This window comes from Rosa rugosa, chromosome 1 (assembly GCF_958449725.1).
Source record: "Rosa rugosa chromosome 1, drRosRugo1.1, whole genome shotgun sequence".
NCBI classification, from domain to species: Eukaryota; Viridiplantae; Streptophyta; class Magnoliopsida; order Rosales; family Rosaceae; genus Rosa; species Rosa rugosa.
The window spans coordinates 52,006,575-52,025,525 of record NC_084820.1 but is presented as its reverse complement, the minus strand read 5'-3'; the positions used below and the strand labels follow the sequence as shown (position 1 = coordinate 52,025,525).

The 18,951-nt window shown below is 40.6% G+C and overlaps 1 protein-coding gene across 1 annotated transcript; it reads left to right on the top strand.

The window, feature by feature from the left end:
- The first annotated feature begins 9,463 nt into the window (after positions 1–9,463).
- Positions 9,464–11,874, top strand: LOC133740617 (uncharacterized). Its single transcript, XM_062168564.1, has 2 exons — positions 9,464–10,141; positions 10,766–11,874. Exon 2 carries the CDS (start codon positions 10,766–10,768, stop codon positions 11,738–11,740), a length of 975 nt encoding a protein of 324 aa, XP_062024548.1. The 5' UTR covers positions 9,464–10,141; the 3' UTR covers positions 11,741–11,874.
- Positions 11,875–18,951: the final 7,077 nt, after the last annotated feature.

The window sequence follows — 18,951 nt, the reverse complement described above, 5'->3', positions numbered from 1 at the left end:
CCTCTTGAGGTCCCCCTTTTATTGAGGGATATGACTCTTCATCATCTATCCTTCTCCATTATATTATATGCATTTATATCACAAATTTAAATCATGTGCTTGTTAGATTGTAGAGGGTGCCAATTAGCCCACAATTTCTCTCTAAAATATGATATCTTCTGCTAGGATCTTGCTAACCTTCTTTGATCTGTCTATGCATGTGCCTGTGACTGCGTGACAAGTATGCACTGTTTAGTGTTTGGTATGCATGTTTGGTTTTTTGCAGATTGTGAGTTGAAAATGGGATTTGACATCGTGTTGCTTAAGAGAATGATATGATTTGATTTACCCACTAGTATATATAAATAGATGAAAAACGTTTTTTGGGAATCTGTCTATTGTTTCTCAAATGTATTATTGAAGCAACAATAATAGAAGAAAAAGGAAAGGATATTGTGGATGGAGTGGGAGATACAATGGGGGGAAGCAGAAGTGCATAGTTCAAGTTGCATGTTTCAACTTTGTCTTTCTAGGGCTAGACAAAGTTCAACTTCCTTCATACTGGGATATCATTTCTTATTCTAAATTCTCTGCTTTGGGGGTCATTCTTCACCACTTGCCAAGGGTGACCTTTATTATTCTAAACTTATTCTCATGGACCATATCTTCCACAATCAAATATAACATACATGTGTTAATAATCAGATCAATGTGAATAATGCGAAAATCAAGTGCTTTCTTAAGGAGAACTATTTTATGCACCGGCAGCGTAAGTGAACTAGCAAATTCAGTAGATTTTAGTCGTTGATATTTGTAAGCAATTGTATTTTAATAACTAAAAAATGTTTTTGATGTTATCTGGACGTTTATTATTGTTTGTTTAAGTGCACCGAATACCCTCTTGCTTTCTTATTTACAGCAGAAGAGATTGAACTCTGACGTGTTCTAAGCTTGAGTTAGGTATATTTGCACCCCTCTTTCAACCTCTTATAAATGCTTTGGATCAAAGTGAGAATTCAAAGACCCTAGAGAAGAATTCAAATCTTAATTTGGCAAGGTGAAGTTAAATGCAATTGAACTTATAGGTTGAGAGGGATGCAATCCTTGCACGTTAATTAATGTAACGAGTAAATTCCAATCCAATAAGTTGAATCATCTAGCACTCTCCTTCACATCACATATGACCCTACACAACGTTGGTGCTTAATTGGATATAGTGATAGTCTAAATGGATAACCATGTCCTCCATGTTACTGAACACTAGACTACTAGAGAGATGGATTCGGTCACCTTGTCGAAATAAAGGTACAAGTTTCATTTTGCATTTTGTGGTCCCATGGAGTTGGACCTATTTAATTTCTTGGTAGTTCTATTCCAATTATTTTCTTATTGCTTTTCTTATGATTGGATTTATATAACTAGCTAGTACCTAACTGAAAGCAAATTTCTACCGGCATTGCTTGTTTGATCATCGCAGAAACATACATGTAACAAGTATCCATTTTCACTCTCTTGGAGCATTCTTATAGGTTCGTCCAATAACTTAATTGATGTAAAATGATCGAATCACATGTAACGTCTTTCTTTTCTTCATATATGACGAAGGATTATGAATCGTTGATTGATGTAAGATTCATTACAAAGTTCACACCAATAAAAGGTGATTACTTATACTTGGTTATCACGTAAACAATATTAAATGATCGATGCTAATCTCATTAGTCATTACTAACCATTATTATCACTGCCGTAGCTAGCTGCTATTCTATAACTCTGTTGGCGAGAAATGATATAGCTTGTGTTGGTCCACATTCCTAAATGAAGATGACATTTGATGTGCGCTCCAAGCTAGTCTCCAATATATAAATGTGAATCTGTTTTGGGGTCCTTGACTTTGAGTTTGGCTTCTACCATTTATGTCAAAGTTGGAAGAGAAAGGAAACCAACACGACGCTTCCTTGCCATACCCTCATTTAATGTCTTTCAATATCAACTTCAAGGAAGCAAGTGTGGATGGTGAGCAAGGCAGGTGTGTTGGCCTTTGATAAATATTACTCCATTTCGATTGAGGAAAAGAAATTTGGATGTACGATGGGGATGAATAGCCCATTTTGATTGAGGAAAAGTAATTTGGATTTATTACGGGGACTGAGAGATTTTACATGGACACATTTTTTTTTAATAATTTTAATTTTGTTTTTAATAACTTAAATTTATCTCTTTATAAGAATTTCAATTTATTTCAAAAAAAGAATTTCAATTAAAAAAAAAAGTCTTAGCATCCTGCGCCACGAGATGAGCCACTCCATTGGCTTGTCTGCCTACCTTTAGAACACGAGCATCCAAAGCATCATGCAGTAACACCCGGAGATCTGCCAGCAGAAAGCCCAAATCTGAGTGGTCTAAAGAAGGAGACGACAGAGCCGTCACCAACTCCAGACAATCGGTTTCCACAATTAGATGTGTTAGATGATGCTCAAGGGCTATCTGCACCCCCAGAAGCAGGGCCAATAGCTCGGCATGTTTGGCTGAGTTTGCGGTCATGACCGAATGCCTAAACCCATGCAAAAACAGCCCAGTATGATCCCGAAAAACTCCTCCCAACCCTGTGCGCCTAGAGGTTTGCTCAAAAGCTGCATCAACATTCAGCTTCATAAAGCCGACCGGAGGCTTAGTCCACTTTGGCACCACCCGGATCCTCGACACGGATTGAGTAACAACGTGAGCTGCTTTGTAATCCTCCCACCACCCCAAAGTCATGGGTACAACCTCAGAGGCTTGCTTGAAATCATCCCAAACTTTGGCATTCCTATTTCTCCAAGTAGCCCACAAGATCATCAAGGAAGGGGCAAAGTTTTGAGGAGTCAAATTATGGACAGCAACCAACCAGTCAGCAACGTTTGTAGGGGCCAAAACCAAGGGTAAATTGGCACCATCAATCAAACTAGCAGCGTTAGGGCAGTCCCGAACCGCATGGATAGGCGTCTCAACCTCTTCATCACAGAGTGGGCATTGGGTATCAAGATCAATACCACGTTCACTTAGCCGACTCCGAGTAGGAAGAATATTAGCCGCTGCTTTCCATGCACAAATTTTCACAGTATTGGGCACAGACGCTTTCCACAATTGGTGCTAAAGAACAGCACTCAGATTGAGTGCAGAAGAATGATCAGCAAGAACTCTGCATCGAGCCACATGGTAGGCTGATTTGACTGTAAACCGACCTTTTTTGTCCTCACCCCAAATCCATCTATCCTCATGATTCCGGGGACTAAGCGGAATATCAAGGATCTTTTGAACAATATGAGCAGGAAACAGTTCAGAAAGCAAAGTAGAATTCCACACTCCTGGGGACAAGAAAAGGTCAGCGACATAAGTAACACGGTCAGAAAAATGAACACCCAACTCCTCCCTACAAAACCACGGGTCTATCCATATGTTAGTAGACAGACCATTCCCAATATGACGCTGAATACCAACTCGAAGTATGTCTCTCCCATGCAAAATACTTCTCCACGCATATGAAGGTTGTGTACCCAGAGTAGCTTCCCAAAAAGTACTATTAGGAAAATAAAGGGCTTTGAACAACTGACCAATCAAAGAGTCAGGGCTTTGGATTAATCTCCAGCCCTGCTTGGCGAGCATAGCCAAATTGAAACCAAATAAATGTCGACATCCCATGCCTCCCACACTTTTAGGTTTACACAAATCATCCCATGCCCGCCAATGCATCCCCTTTTACACATCCGTACTCCCCCACCAGAATTGGGCACATAACTGATGAAGTTCCTGAATAAGGGTTTGGGGGAGCAGGTAACAATTCATTGTGTACAACGGCATAACCTGCGCCACCACCTTAATCAAAATCTCCCTTCCTGCTGCACTAAGCAATTTAGACCTCCAACCAGTCAACTTTTTGGACAGATTATCTTTAATATAAGCGAAAGTATCAGTCTTGGATCTCCCAACAAGAGTTGGAATACCCAAGTATTTCTCGTGCCTATCCACTACTTGCACGCCCAGTATCTGTGCCATAGAGACCCGCATGTGTGGAAGAACACTCCCACTGAAAACCACATTACTCTTCTGCAGGTTCACCTGTTGCCCAGAAGCACGTTCATAGACATTTAATAAATTCCGAATCAAAGTACAATCCTGAGAGGTAGCACTAGAGTAGAGCATGCCGTCATCAACAAAAAGAAGATGACTAATTGATGGCGCCCCCTCACAAATGCGCAGCCCCTGCTAATGGCCAGACGAAACCGAGTGCGAAATCAATGCAGATAAACCCTCAGCACATAACAAGAAAAGATAAGGTGACAATGGATCACCCTGCCTCAACCTACGTTGTGGAGTGACAAACCCCCGGGGAGTACCATTAATAAGAAAAGAATAACGCACTGTAGATAAGCAAGACATTATCAATTGCACCCATTGCTCAGCAAACCCCATCTTCAACATGATTCGCTGTAAGAAGCCCCACTCAAGCCGATCATAGGCCTTGCTAATGTCCAGCTTTAGGGCTAAAAAGCCTTCCTGTCCCCCCCCCCCCCCTTTCAACTTGTGCATATAATGAGCTAACTCTGAAGCTACCAAAGTATTGTCAGAAATCAAACGATCAAGAACAAACGCACTCTGTTGAGGAGAAGAAATCACTGGTAGGAAACTCTTGAGTCTATTAGCAAGAACTTTAGAAGCAATTTTATAAATGACATTGCATAAAGCAATGGGTCGCAGATGCGACATGTTCACCACTTCCCTAACCTTTGGGATAAGAGCAACATAAGTGTAATTCAAATCAGGGGGCAACTCCGAATGAGTTAACATTGAAATTACTGCATTACTAACCTCATGCCCAACTAGATCCCAATATTTATGGAAGAAGAAAAGTGAAAGACCATCCTGACCCGCCGCCTTTGAAGGGTGCATCTGGAAAAGAGCTATACGGACTTCCTCCAAACTATATGGTGCTAGTAACGTTTCATTCATCTGGGTAGAAACACGGGGTTCAATGGTCTGGAGAACCAAATTTTGAGCCTCCACATCAGGGGTGTGGGAGCTGAAAGTAATATGAAAATACCCCAAAACAACATTCTCGATACCAGCCTTGGACTCTTGCCAAGCCCCATTAACATTGAAGAGACCCTTAATTCTATTCCTCTGTCTCCTGTTCGATGCTTTCTTATGGAAAAACCGCTAGTTCCGATCTCCATCCTTGAGCCAGATAGCTCTAGATCGCTGTCTCCAATACGTCTCATCAATAGACATTAATTCACTCAATCGGTGTGAAAGGTGGAGCTTAAAAGCCTGATCATGCTGATCAAAAGGTTTCTGGAGAAGAGCATCTAACTGCGCTCTTACAGCTTCCACTTCCTCCCTTCTACTCCGAAAAACAGTGCGATCCCAGTCCAAGAGTTGAGTCCTCCACCTTGGCCGAAAAGCCTTCATGAACACACCACATTTCTTCAAACCGGAACTGTCGCCGGTATAATTCCTGACGTGGATGTTCCTTGTTAATTGTATTTCATTATTTTTTAATATATAAATGTTAAATTGGTAAAAAAATTCAGTTTTGGAGAGCAAGCTCTCTTCTTTTAATAATAGTATAGATGAATCGCCCTAAAATGGTGGAATAGAAATGTGCTTAATATTTTTTTTTTTTTTGAAATGGGCTGGTGCTGCTGCCTTTAAGCCTTGATTAATGAAATTGAAGAATACAAATAGGGGACGTAGAGCCTGAACCCCAAATTTCAATAAGTATAGAAAGAACATCCTGAAATAATACCAAGACTCTCCACAGAAACTATGTATTCTAACATAAATGTGCTTAATATTTTAACACAACACAAACCCGACATATTGACAACCCTCGTCCGTTATTATTGAGTAGCTCACGATCTTCATGGTGGGATTAATACCCCTCACCTAAAGGTTCCTATTCTATTTTAGCCACTTGTCACACTATTGGTTCAGAGGTTTCTAAAATCTAAACTACACAATTTTTTCTTTAGAAGGTTCGTGATCTGTATTGTACTACACAATTTTTCTTATCGAGGTTCCTATTCTAAGGGCTTTCCAATAATGTTGCTAGGGAGTTGGTAAAATTATTGGGGTCATTGTCCCTTTCTTTTTATGGTCATTGTCAGATTTACCTTAGTTTGTCTTTTCTACCACTCACAGTGCCCCAGTTGCTAGGTGCTTACTTGATTAGTTTAATGACTTTAACCAATTATAGTGTTGAATTTAGGCCTCATTTGATTGCCGGAAAGAAAATTGGTTCCTTATTAGTCTTTCCCATGAGTATGGAAAAGTAAATTTCCCACTAATTTCCCTACCAATGTTTGGAAACACCGTGAAAGTAATCGGAAAATGCATTTTACTTTCTTTTTCAATATTTGGTTTGTGCTTGAATAAGAAAGTAGATAACGTCAAATTTCTAATAATATCATTATTATCAAAACATAAACAATTCAAGATTCAAAAGTTTATGATAAGGTTTAGTATTTTTTTTACTGTACAAAAAAGTAGAAACATCCTAAATGTTTCGACCTAGCAGAGCTCTGCTAGGGTTGGGAGAGCGCCGCCTTCGGGCTTGGCCTCTCTGTACCTTTCTCCATCCTGCGTGGAGTGCACCTTCGGTATCCCCTATGGGGTTGCCCAACTCCGTTCCGACTGTCACTGTGGTCTCTCGGTGGCAGAAGTTTTCCGGGCCTTTTATGTCTGGCTGGCGTGGTGGCTTGTGTTGTATCAGATCCTTTGTCTCTTGTTGTGCAGCCCTCTGGAGCCCCATTGGAGGCGCCGTGTTGCGGTGGCTCGTCTAGGCCTAGGCGAGCGCGACTCAAACGGCATGGTATGATGACAGCGGCGGCGCTGGCAGATCTGGGAGGATCTTGGTGGGCTCAGTTGGCGACTTGGCGGATTTTCAGGTCGGGTCAGCAACAGTCTCGCCATGGAATGCTTCTGGCTCTTCGGCGTCTAGATGCTCAGCTGTCCATGTGGGTCTTGTGGCAAGATCACGGTGCGACGGTGACGGAGAGAGGCAAAAGAGAAGAAGCTGATGACACTGCAACAAGGATCGGCTGGCACCAGTGGAGGTTATCGTTGCTGGGTTTCTCCCTCCGGTTTGCTCTCCTCCCTCAGGCGAAGGCGGCGCAGCTTCTTGCTTCCGATGGCAGTGGACGTCCGGTTGAAGCCAGGGTGCCCAGGTGCTTGGGTGCCCAGATCAGTTTAAGGTGGGCTTGGGCTTTGGTCATGTTTGACCCGTCAGGTCTGATTTTGGATTCGGGCCGGATTTGGATCCGTATTTGGGACTCGGGTCGCATTCAAATCCGGATCTTGGATCCGAGATAGCTGTTTGTTCTGGTTCTTAAGAGTTTGTCTGCCTAAATCCGAGGTTTTGACACCCTTGGTCGCCTTCGATCTCTTGGTGAGTAAATCGCCTCTCCTAGGTGGTCATATCATCGGTTACAGTTACGGTTACTCTCCTATTTACACTGCTTCAGTGACATATGCAGTGCAGCAATGCCTTACGGCATCAAGTCACATAGTTACCTGGTTACCTTTTATTCTTGATGCGATTGTGCATCTAATTATGCTCTATTGTTTTTTCTTCATTACAGATGCGTTTGTGCATCTCGTTATGTTTTATTGCTTTCTTTTGATGTTTTATGCATCACTCCATGTAATCCTCAATTTTCACTTAATATAGTTTGTCGTCTTCCTTTCAAAAAAAAAAAGATTCAAAAGTTTATAGGATAATTTGGTAATAACAACCATTAAAATAATCTTTAGAGTAGGTAATTAATGTGCAATTAATGCTGAGAAAGTATGAGGGAAAATGAATCCCATGGGGTGTGGGATGATCCATTTTCCCCTCTATTTTCCCTTCGTATAGGAAAGTTGTTCATTTCCTTGAGTGTGCCAAACACAGGAAATGATCAACTTTCATTTTTCAACTTTTTCATTCTGCGAACCAAACGAGGCCTTAGGGTTGTGCTAGTTAGTACTGAAGAATTTATTTCTAGCCATTATAAGCATTTAATTGGATAGTGGTAGTACTTCATATCTTTTGTACCTAATCGATTAATTACTATAAATAAAATTTGTCTAGATTGTTCAAAAACAAATTTCATTGGTGAATGTGTGATAAGTGTTTGGAAAACATCACTTATCGCAGTTCATCTTGAAGATACATACATACATGGTGCTTTGGGTTTTGGTCCTCCTGTTCGTATATCAAAGGTTCAAGTTGTGATTGATTTTTTCCATGGTGCTTTGGTGTTTTCAGTTGTTTTTTTCGTTTTCACTGCTTATAGACACTGGACAGTACACCAGTGTACTTTGTTTTAGTTGTTTGTGGGTGGTAGTCTTTTCTCATTTTTGGAGTTTTTTTCATTGAGTTTTATCCGAGCAAGGTTTTAACGAGGCCACTATTGTTTGTGTTTGTGTTTTTTCAACCAAGTGGCGTATAGAGTGGGACAGTGGGTTTTAGAGGAGAAGTGAAGACATTTTTCCACTTCTTTCATTTTATGGTTATGATTAAATATAAATGTATTTTATTGAGAGATACAGGCAGCGTAGCCAGGGGCGGACCCGTCATTCGGTCTGACAGGGTCCGGACCCCCCCTAGCTTTTCGGCAGATACGTATGATTGTATGGAATTATTAATTAAACTAAGGATTTTATGTTTGTGTTCTGCAAGTGGACCCCCCCTCCCCCCAATTCAATTGTACATAAATATATAAAATATTAATCCTTCCCACTCTCTAAACCCACCAACGTAATTGTCAGATTTATATTTAAAAAATAAAAATAATAATATTCAGTTTATGAAGAATCAATAAAATAAGAGAAAAAAGTCAAAATTGTTAAAGGAAAAACATATTGTGTGCCTTCATCAAAGCAACTAACGAAGAGGGAATCAAGGAATCAGTGATTACCATCAATCAGCACAATTACGGATCAATCAGCATTTAGTATCATTAATGTAATCGATATTTCCGTTGTAATTCTATCCCTATATAAAGGGACTATGAAATGAAATGAGTAGACCAATTCCAATTGGCATTTTAGTTTAACACGTTATGAGCACGCTCAGAGCCAATAGCCAAGAAAAAAACTCTAGTTTTCTTGTTTATTTCCGTCGAAAAAAAAAACCCAAAACCCTAAAGAAGAAAAACTTTTTCTTCTTTTCTGCCGCTTTCAAAAAAAAAAAAAAAAAAAAAAAAAAAAAAACAAAACAAAACTCTGCAGAAGCAGATCGACCTCCCAACCAAGAGAAATTGCTCTCTGCACCGCCACTACCTGCACAACCCAGCAGCCCCGGCGTCAACACCATCGGCCCCCATCCTCCAAATCCCCATTTCTCCTCCCCGCCGCGAAGCTCACAGCCGGCCAGACCCAATCCAAACCAGCCTCGTCCTTCGTCCCCGCCAGCCCACACGGGCCTCCAGCCCAACCCAGAAAACTGCAGCAGCGCCTCCGCCCCTGCCTGCACATCACAGCAGCGCCTCCGCCCCTGCCTGCACATCACAGCAGCGCCTCCGCCTTGCAAGTCCGGCGTTTGCAGTCGCAGCCCAGCCTGCAATACACCGGCCTGCAGCACACCACCGAGCCTCTAGCCTGCGCCGATCCCGCCTGCAGCAGCCCGAGCGACTGCCCAGCCCCGGCGATCCGTCGCAGCCCAGCTTGACAAGCAGCCACCTTCACCGATCTGCTCCCACCGATCACCTATCCCAGCAGCCCACCGATCACCGCTCACCTGCTGCTGCACCCAGCGCGCCTCCTCTGCAAACTAGAAGAAGACTCGAAGGACTGAAGGAGGAAGAAGAGAAAGGAAAAAGAAAAAAAACCGGCCCAAAGAAAAGGGACCCGGCCAAGAAAAAAAAGAAAAAGAAGGGCCTAAGTATACACCCGGCCCAAATCAAAAAAAAAAAAAAAAAAAAAAAAAAAAGCAGGCCCTGCAGGACCAGAAACGAAAAAAAAACAGAGAAAGAAAAGAAAAAAAGGAGAAGGTCCAAAGTAAAGATCAGGCCCAGAAAAAAAGTGCTAATTCTCAGCCCAACAAATCAGCAGGCCCAGCAGAACCCGAAAAAAAACATCGCTACGCACGCCTGCATCAACACGCGCGTGCGCTAGGATCGTTTTATTTACTCAAAATCAAGTATGTTTTCTTTTATTTATTTAATCTCATACTATGGTATATATAATTAGGATTGTTGAGCATGTTTAGTTAAATAATTTTGATCATTTTAAGCATGCCTTATTATTTATGGTTTATATGATTATATTTAAGCATGATTTATAATTATGTTTAAGCATGCTTTATATTTTATTGTTTATATTTTAATATGAAATTTTGAGCATGTTTTTATTTTTTTTTATTTACGCTTATATAAATTATGCCTACGCATGCTTTGTATTATGCTATTGTTTACATTTTATTTTATGCATGATATATTATTGCTATTATTATGTGTAGTATATAATTTGTTGTGTATTTGTGAAATTTGAGCATGCCATGTAGTTTATTTTTATATATGCTATGTTTAAATATGCTATGATTAATTTTTAGAATGCAACATATAAAATCCGTTTTGCCATGATAATGAAAATTCATGCGCATTATCCATACACACTTACTGTGATAAAGTATTTTCACATAGCATCGAAAAAATGTGACCATTACGAATCTTGGTCTTGAAATCTAATTCATATGTTTGGAAAATAATTTACGTGGATGTCTTTATGACTGCGTAATTTATATATTCTCTCTTGTTTTATGTAGATGGCTGATCCAACTCGACCTGAGTTTGACATCTTGGACTCAGAAGGACTTGAGTACCATCGTTGGGTTTCCGATATGGAAACTGCCTTTGTGGCAAAAGACTACACTGCCACCATTACTGATCCCAAAGATGATGAACTATCTAATAAGGTGAAAGCAGATGCCTTAATTTTTCTGAGGCGACATATTGATCCTAGCCTACGCTGGGAGTACCTTCAGTTGAAGACACCCAAAGCACTGTGGGATGCCCTTAAAGGACGTTTTGGGAACATTCACGATACTTTGCTCCCAGGACTGGCTGTTCAGTGGAATGGAATCCGCTTTCTTGACTATAAAAAGGTCAATGACTTCAACAAGGACATGTTGCGCTTAAAGGCACGTCTCAATTTCTGTGGAAGGGAAATCACAGAAGATGATATGATCTCAAAGACTCTTACCACCTTTCCTAATTCAGCTTTTATACTAGCGAACCAGTATCAATTGGATTATGACAACAAAAGAATCACAACCTTCAATAAGTTGATAAGCCTACTGCAAGTGGCTGAGAGACAAAATAAGATTCTCTTGAATAACAATGCCAGGCCCACTAGGACAAAGAAAATTCCCGAGGCTAATTATGGAAAAATGAAAGGTGGAAATAACTCCAATGCAAGGGGGTTTAGACGTGCTGATCCCTACCCACGTGGCAACAATGCACCACGTGGAAAGGGACATGGGGATCATGGAAACAAGATGCCAAAGGAAAGAGTTGACAATGAACCATGCTATAGGTGTGGATTCATTGGGCATTGGTACAAGAACTGCCAAGCAAACAACAGAGTAGCAGCCAATTACAAGAGGTATAGAGAGTCTAAAGAACAAGAGGCTCACTATATGGAAGAAGGAGGTCATGACCTAGACGTCAACCTTACAATTGCAGACTTCAATGGCAAAGAGGAACTTGCTAAGTCAATGGATGCTCTCAATCTTGACTGATCTGCTTTATTCATTTTATTTTCCAAAGACAGTTATGAAGGCATAATGCCTCATTTTTAATTAGACTACTACTTGGTCTTAAAGTTTATTTCAATACTGGTTTGATGAATTAGAACAAGACCTTGATTTGATTATCGATGGCTTATTAATAAATTTTGAATTTTATTCTGAAGCACTGAATTTATTCAAATTTATTTACTATACACATATTTACATGGTTCCAAATTGCACTATAAAGATGTAAAGCAATACATCTAGATAAAGAAAAAATTATTTGGATGAAAAAAAATTATCATTCTACATAAATACAAATACTCTAAAGAATATGAGATACGCTCTGTATGCACCAAGAGCTAATCGAACCTTGTTAATGTTTCAAAGCAATTTGTGCCAACGATTATCATGTAAAAACACACCGTGAGAATGGAACTGAATACCTTGATATTACCTCTAATGAATGTGGAAGGAAACGCATCTTAGAGAAACTTATGAGTCAATCTAGTGGACTGTACCTCACTACGATTCGGATCATTGAATCCTATGTTGTCACCAATAATGAAATATGGGACTCTGACTCATAGAGGCTTTGGCATGACCGCCTAGGGCACCCCGGTCGTGACATGATGATCCGTATTTTAAAGAACTCATATGGACATCCCTTCTTTCGAGTGAAAAATAAAATGGGACAAAAATCCGTCACACTGCAAGGTGTCGGTCCTAGTACTGCTCAAATACAGTCATTGCCTTCTGAAGTACCAGAAGCACTACCTCCCTCCCATTATGCCTCATTGACTATTTCAAATGCATATCACTCGTTTTGCAAAGCCTGCTCTTTAGCAAAAACAGGATCGAGACCTTCCTATGCTAAAGATACAAAACAAAACATTCCATTCTTACAAAGGATACAAGGAGATATCTGTGGACCTATCCATCCAGAATGCGGACCATTTTAAGTACTTTATGGTTCTGGTGGATACTTCGACACACTGGTCACATGTCGCTTTAGTGTCCACAAGAAATGCTGCAAAACTCCTAGCATAGATTATACGTTTAAGGGCTCACCACCCTGATCACCCTATCAAGTCTATAAGGCTTGATAATGCTGGAGAGTTTACATCAAAAGCATTTGATGATTATTGCATATCCATTTGGATCGATGTAGAGCATCCTGTACCCCATGTGCATACACAAAATGGTCTCGCAGAAGCCACCATCAAAAGGCTACAGATGGTGGCTAGGGCATTGGTTATGCGCACCAACCTGCCTATATCTGCATGGGGTTATGCAATATTGCACGCAGCTTTACTTATTCGTTTCAGACCCACTGCTAGCCAACCATTTTCTGCGTACCAGTTGGTAACTGGATATGAGCCTGACATTTCACACTTACGCATATTTGGTTGAGCAGTTTATGTGCCTATTGCGCCCCCACAGCGCACTAAAATGGGTCCTCAGAGACGATTAAGTATTTATGTTGGATACGAATCCCCAACAACTATCCGCTATTTGGAAACCCTTGACAGGCGATCTCTTTACCGCTAGATTTGCGGATTGTCACTTTGATGAGACAGTCTTCCCGTCGTTAGGGGGAGATAGGAAAAAGGATTTTCCAAGGGAACGACAGGAATTGTCGTGGTTTGTCCCCACTTTGTCTCATTTTGATCCCCGCACTTCACAAAGTGAAAGTGAAGTGAAAAGAATAATCGATCTTCAGAACGTAGCAGATTCGATGCCTGATGCGTTTACTGATATCGCAAAAGTGACGAGATCACATATACCAGCTGCAAATGTGCCTGCAAGGTTAGAAGTCCCCAACAAGGGGCACGGTGTCGCAGATAGAGGCACTGCAACCGCACTTAGTGGAGGTGTGGTTGAGGCCGTGGCTCCCCAAGGAAGAGGGGGAGGCCACTTGGTTCGATTGACACTCACCCAAGGAAGAAGAGGGCGAGTAAGGCACAAACCAATCATCAATGTATAGAATCCCTCTCATGAGATTGCCTCTGATTATAGTTATGTCCATGAATCAATACTGGAGGACGCTCCGATGTTAAAAATGATTCCAGAGAACAAAGAAATCTCAAAGGATTATGAGAGTGCGTATGAGTTGATAGAAAGATCTTCCATACACATTGATGATATATACTGTCGCTCAAGGAAACATAGAGCACGATGATATCGAACCACGCTCTGTTGCAAAATGTCAACAAAGAGCAGATTGGCCTAAATGGAAAGAAACAATCCAGGCAGAATTAGATTCTCTGACAAAGAGACAGGTATTTGGTCTGGTAGTGCTAACCCCACCAAGTGTAAAGCCTGTAGGACATAAATGAGTCTTTGTCAGAAAGCGTAATGAGAAGAATGAAGTCCTGAGGTACATGGCTCGCCTTGTGGCGCAAGGTTTCTCACAACGCCCTGGAATTGACTACGAGGAGACATACTCTCCCGTAATGGACGTTATAACGTTCCGCTACTTAGTCAGCATAGTAATTTCCGAAGGACTGGAAATGCAGCTCATGGATGTGGTTACAACATATCTCTAGGGGGATCTAGATTCAGAGATATATATGAAAGTGCCTGATGGCCTTACATTACCCAAGTCAAGTGACTCTAAACCACGGAGTGCGTTTGCAATTAAGTTGAAACGCTCACTTTACGGAATGAAACAATCCGGGCGGATGTGGTATACCCGTCTAAGTGACTACTTGATTGGGAAGGGATATAAGAACGATGAAGTATGCCCCTGCGTATTCATAAAGAAAACAAGTTCCGGATTTGCAACTGTAGCAGTATATGTCGATGATATGAACATAATAGGTACTCTTGATGAAATTAGAGAAACCGCGAGCTATTTGAAATCCGAATTTGAGATGAAGGATCTTGGGAAAACTCGATTCTGTCTAGGCCTTGAACTAAAAAACCGAGTTTGTGGAATACTAATCCACCAGTCTGCATATGTCCAAAAGTCAGGCAATTTAACATGGACAAAGTGCATCCTGCTAGCACTCCCATGATCGGTCGAAGTTTGGATGCAAGGAAAGATCCATTTCGTCCAAAGGAAGATGACGAAGAAGTGTTGGGAGCTGAAATTCCCTATCTAAGTGCAATAGGCGCATTATTGTACTTAGCCCAATGTACTCGACCAGAGATTGCATTCTCAGTGAACTTGTTAGCTAGATTTAGCTCAGCGCCAACGCAGCGTCACTGGAATGGTATCAAGAACATCTTCGATACCTAAAAGGAACCATTGACTTGGGACTGTTCTTTCCCTACAGAGAGACAAGAGGGACCGCAGATGGAACTGCAATCCCTAAAGGAAATGTTGATGGCGAAAGCGCCACTCCCTACACCGAAACGCCAAATGACGTTTTGGTTGGTTTTGCTGATACTGGGTATCTCTCTGACCCACATAAAGGTCGTTCCCAAACTGGTTATGTATTTACCAGTGGGAACACGACGATATCTTGGAGATCAACCAAGCAAACCCATGTGGCTACCTCCTCGAACCACTCAGAGATCATTACTCTACATGAGGCGGTTCGTGAGTGTGTACGGTTAAGAGCTATCATCACACATATTCGAGGGACTAGTGGTTTGAGTTCTACCACTGAAGAGCCGACTTGCATTAATAAAGATAATGCAGCTTGCATCGAACAGATGAAGCTAGGGCATATTAAGGGTGATAATACAAAACACATATCACTAAAGTTTTCTACAATCAGCAACAACAGGCCCTCCTCAAGATTCAAGTGAATCAAGTAAGGTCTGAGGAGAATATGGCAGATTTGTTCACCAAATCATTGCCTAAGGCCATATTTGAGAAACATGTGAAAAGCATAGGAATGCGAAGACTTTCCAAGCTCCCCTGATTAATGTAAGTATCAGGGGGAGGTGTAGACGTCAGGGGGAGTCTAACACACATATGTCATCCTCAAATGTAAAAGGTGCGTTGTGCTCTTTTCCTTCGACCAAGGCGTATTTTTTGTCCCACAGGGTTTTTATTGTTACTTGGCAAGGTTTTTAGTGAGGCAACAACTCATGCACCATTTCGCTTTGACTTGGCACAAGGGGGAGTGTTAAAGGAAAAACATATTGTGTGCCTTCATCAAAGCAACTAACGAAGAGGGAATCAAGGAATCAGTGATTACCATCAATCAGCACAATTACGGATCAATCAGCATTTAGTATCATTAATGTAATCGATATTTCCGTTGTAATTCTATCCCTATATAAAGGGACTATGAAATGAAATGAGTAGACCAATTCCAATTGGCATTTTACTTTAACAAAAATAGTAATAAATAAGTATTTCTATATGATTAGGGTTTTCACTGCTATCTCTATAAGTTGGGGTTTGCAATCTCTCTTTCTACTCCGTTAACCTTTAAATTTTTTTTTTTACTTTCGAGACATGCAAAAACGTCGAGTTATGTTTTGGGATATATGGTTAATTTGAAATTGTATTCTATTCATCCTTTTAGTTAAATTTTTTTAATTTTCGTACGAATTATTGTTTATTTTTTCTTGATTGTAGGCTTACCGCTTAAGAATTTTATTGAATAAGATTTTTAGATTATTGTTATAATATTGTTTTTTTTTTTAACTTCTAACTTACGTTATAGTAATTCGGTTATAAGATCGACACTTTATGTCTGGACTGGACCCCCCCCCAAGATCAAATCCTGGTTCCGCCACTGAGCGTAGCTAGTTAGTAATGAATGCGCTTTTGTTTCCTGACTTTCATATTAATTTATTGGATGTCATTGTTGACATTCCCATACTTATATTCTATGTACTTGTATCTCATGTGAATAAAATTTCATATTCACCTCAGAAAAAAACAAAAAAAATATCACAGTTCATATTGAAGATCTCCATATCTATTCACTTCCAAAGAGTTTGCCACAACTAGTTAACAGGACAAATTGCTCTAAAAAATTCATAGGGAAAACTAACTCTACGAACGTTAGCTCCTTGCACCACCGAACAGAACTAATCCACCACTATATGGAAGTCTTGAATTATGTACTAGGCAAGACTACTATTTTCACAACTTAAAATGACTAATATCTTCATTTCTTTAGACCCAATATTTAGGGTCTAAATATTTATGTATTCGATCCCAATATTCATTTCAAGTTAGTCTTTTGTGTTTAGGGAAAATAGTATCAGATGAAGCATCCTCCTCCTTGTTTTCTATGCTAGAGTTTGTTAGGGTTTATTAGCATCTTTCATTTTTTTCTTTTTTTTTGGCTTCAGTGACGGTTGTGACTGCATAAATGGCTTTAAGCTAGCTAGTACTCGATGACAGCAACGAGACCGTAAACTTGAGAAGCTTGAAAAAGAAAAGTAAGGCCTTCATGGTACTTCTTTTTTTTCATGGTTGCATGCACGTCTGAACATCATACAAGATTTTAATCGAAAAGGGTTCGTGGGGATTCTCTCTAGGGCTTGGAAGTTTCAGGGACGCATGCATATCCAAGAACGGGGAGACCAGTTTCTCTGCATTTTCTATACTGAGACTGTTATCGTAGAAAGCGTCTCGTGATCGTGGACGATTACAATGGAATTGCCCCGATAGTTAAGGTTCCCTTCATAAAATTTTGATACAGCTGGTTCGTACAACATGGATCTTGCCGGCTTTTTTTGTGCTAGTCATGACGCATTTGTTCAGTGAACCATTGGGCCAAACTCTGGACATTGATCACGATGGTGCTTCTCACTTTCTTCTATAAACACCTAGTAGGGAGCTACGGTGACTGTGTGTCCCTTTTTCATGTGAGATTGTGTGTCCTCTCTCCATCCTTGTAACACCACCTCCACTCCCTTTTCCTGTGGTTCCCTCAGACTCCCTTACTATTGGTCTATCGGGAATGTTCTTCAGAGCCAACATGCATGTGTCACTCCCTTCTCCTTTTTTTTTTTTAATGTCCAATATATTCACAGAGACTTTTGGGAAGAATAAGCATTTGGTTGTGATGCTACACCAATTGGAAGACTGCATAGCTGGGACTATGACTACGTCCGTGGCAACTCTAAGTTGGAACCGTCAAACAACAAGAGGAGGAACTTTGCGGAGGAAGAGCAAGTAGGTTCGCCTGCCCTGGCCCTCATCCCAGTCGTCTTAGAATCGGATTCTCTAGGGCTTAACTCTACGACATGGGCAATGGTGCCGGTGCAGCCAGCTGTAGTTGCACTAAAGCGAAGACGAGGCCGTCCACGGGTCGCAAAGAACAAGGTGAAGGCGGCAGAACCAAACTAGGCAATTGAGTACATGTATTAGCCAAAGTTATATTTGGTAGTTTGGTTAGTTGTAATGGTGCCCTAATTAAGGGTTAATTAGGGTTCCTTTTTTTCTTTAGTTTCCTTTTATTGCTTTCACTTATATATTAAAACCTCAACGTTCCTAATGGGTATTATTTGCAGGGATTACTTCTTGTTTTCAAGCCGCCAAGGCACATTAGCAACAGGGTAAGACAAGCTTTTGTTTATCTTGTCCTAATGATCTAATGAATGATAATCAGTTTTCTTTTTATAGCAGAGGTTTTTTATGTAGTTATGGAGACCTGTGGTCATAGTGGACACTCGTGGTAAAAATTTAAGAGAAAAATTCAGCTACGGTCCCCAAACTATGCTGCCAAGGCCAATTTGATACCCGAACTCTCAAAAGTATCAATGTGATACCCAAACACATATTTTGACACCAACGTGATACTTCCGTCCAAAATTTCTGACGGCACCGTTTCTTTGCTGACGTGGAGACAAATTTTTTTTTTTATCAAGGGCAGATTAGTCTTTCACTACTAGCTAATTAAAAAAAAAAAAAAAGAACGAAACCATGAACCGAGCTCTTTCTCCCAACTCTCCAATTCTTCTCCTTCTTCCCAACACTACCTCCTCCCACTCCAATTCTTCTTCTTCTTCTTCCCAACACTACCTCCAATCATAACTCAGATTCACCTCTTCCTTTCTTCGCTTTACTTTAGCTCTCTCCTCTCTTCAATCTTATCTCCGACATAATCCTATCTATCACCTCCATATATGTGTTGTCTATCCATTTCTGAGCTCCTATTCAAGTTTCAGTTTCTGGGTTTTTGTTCTTTCCTCTGCTTTAATTACCAGTCATGTTTTTAACTTTTTATTTATTTATTTTCATTCATTTCTGTTTTCTGGGTTTTTGTTTAATCTTTAAACAGCTCTTTTGGGACTTATTT

Excerpts from the sequence above, each read along its gene's own strand:
- LOC133740617 (XM_062168564.1), top strand. The coding sequence starts at position 10,766 with ATGGCTGATCCAACTCGACCTGAGTTTGACATCTTGGACTCAGAAGGA.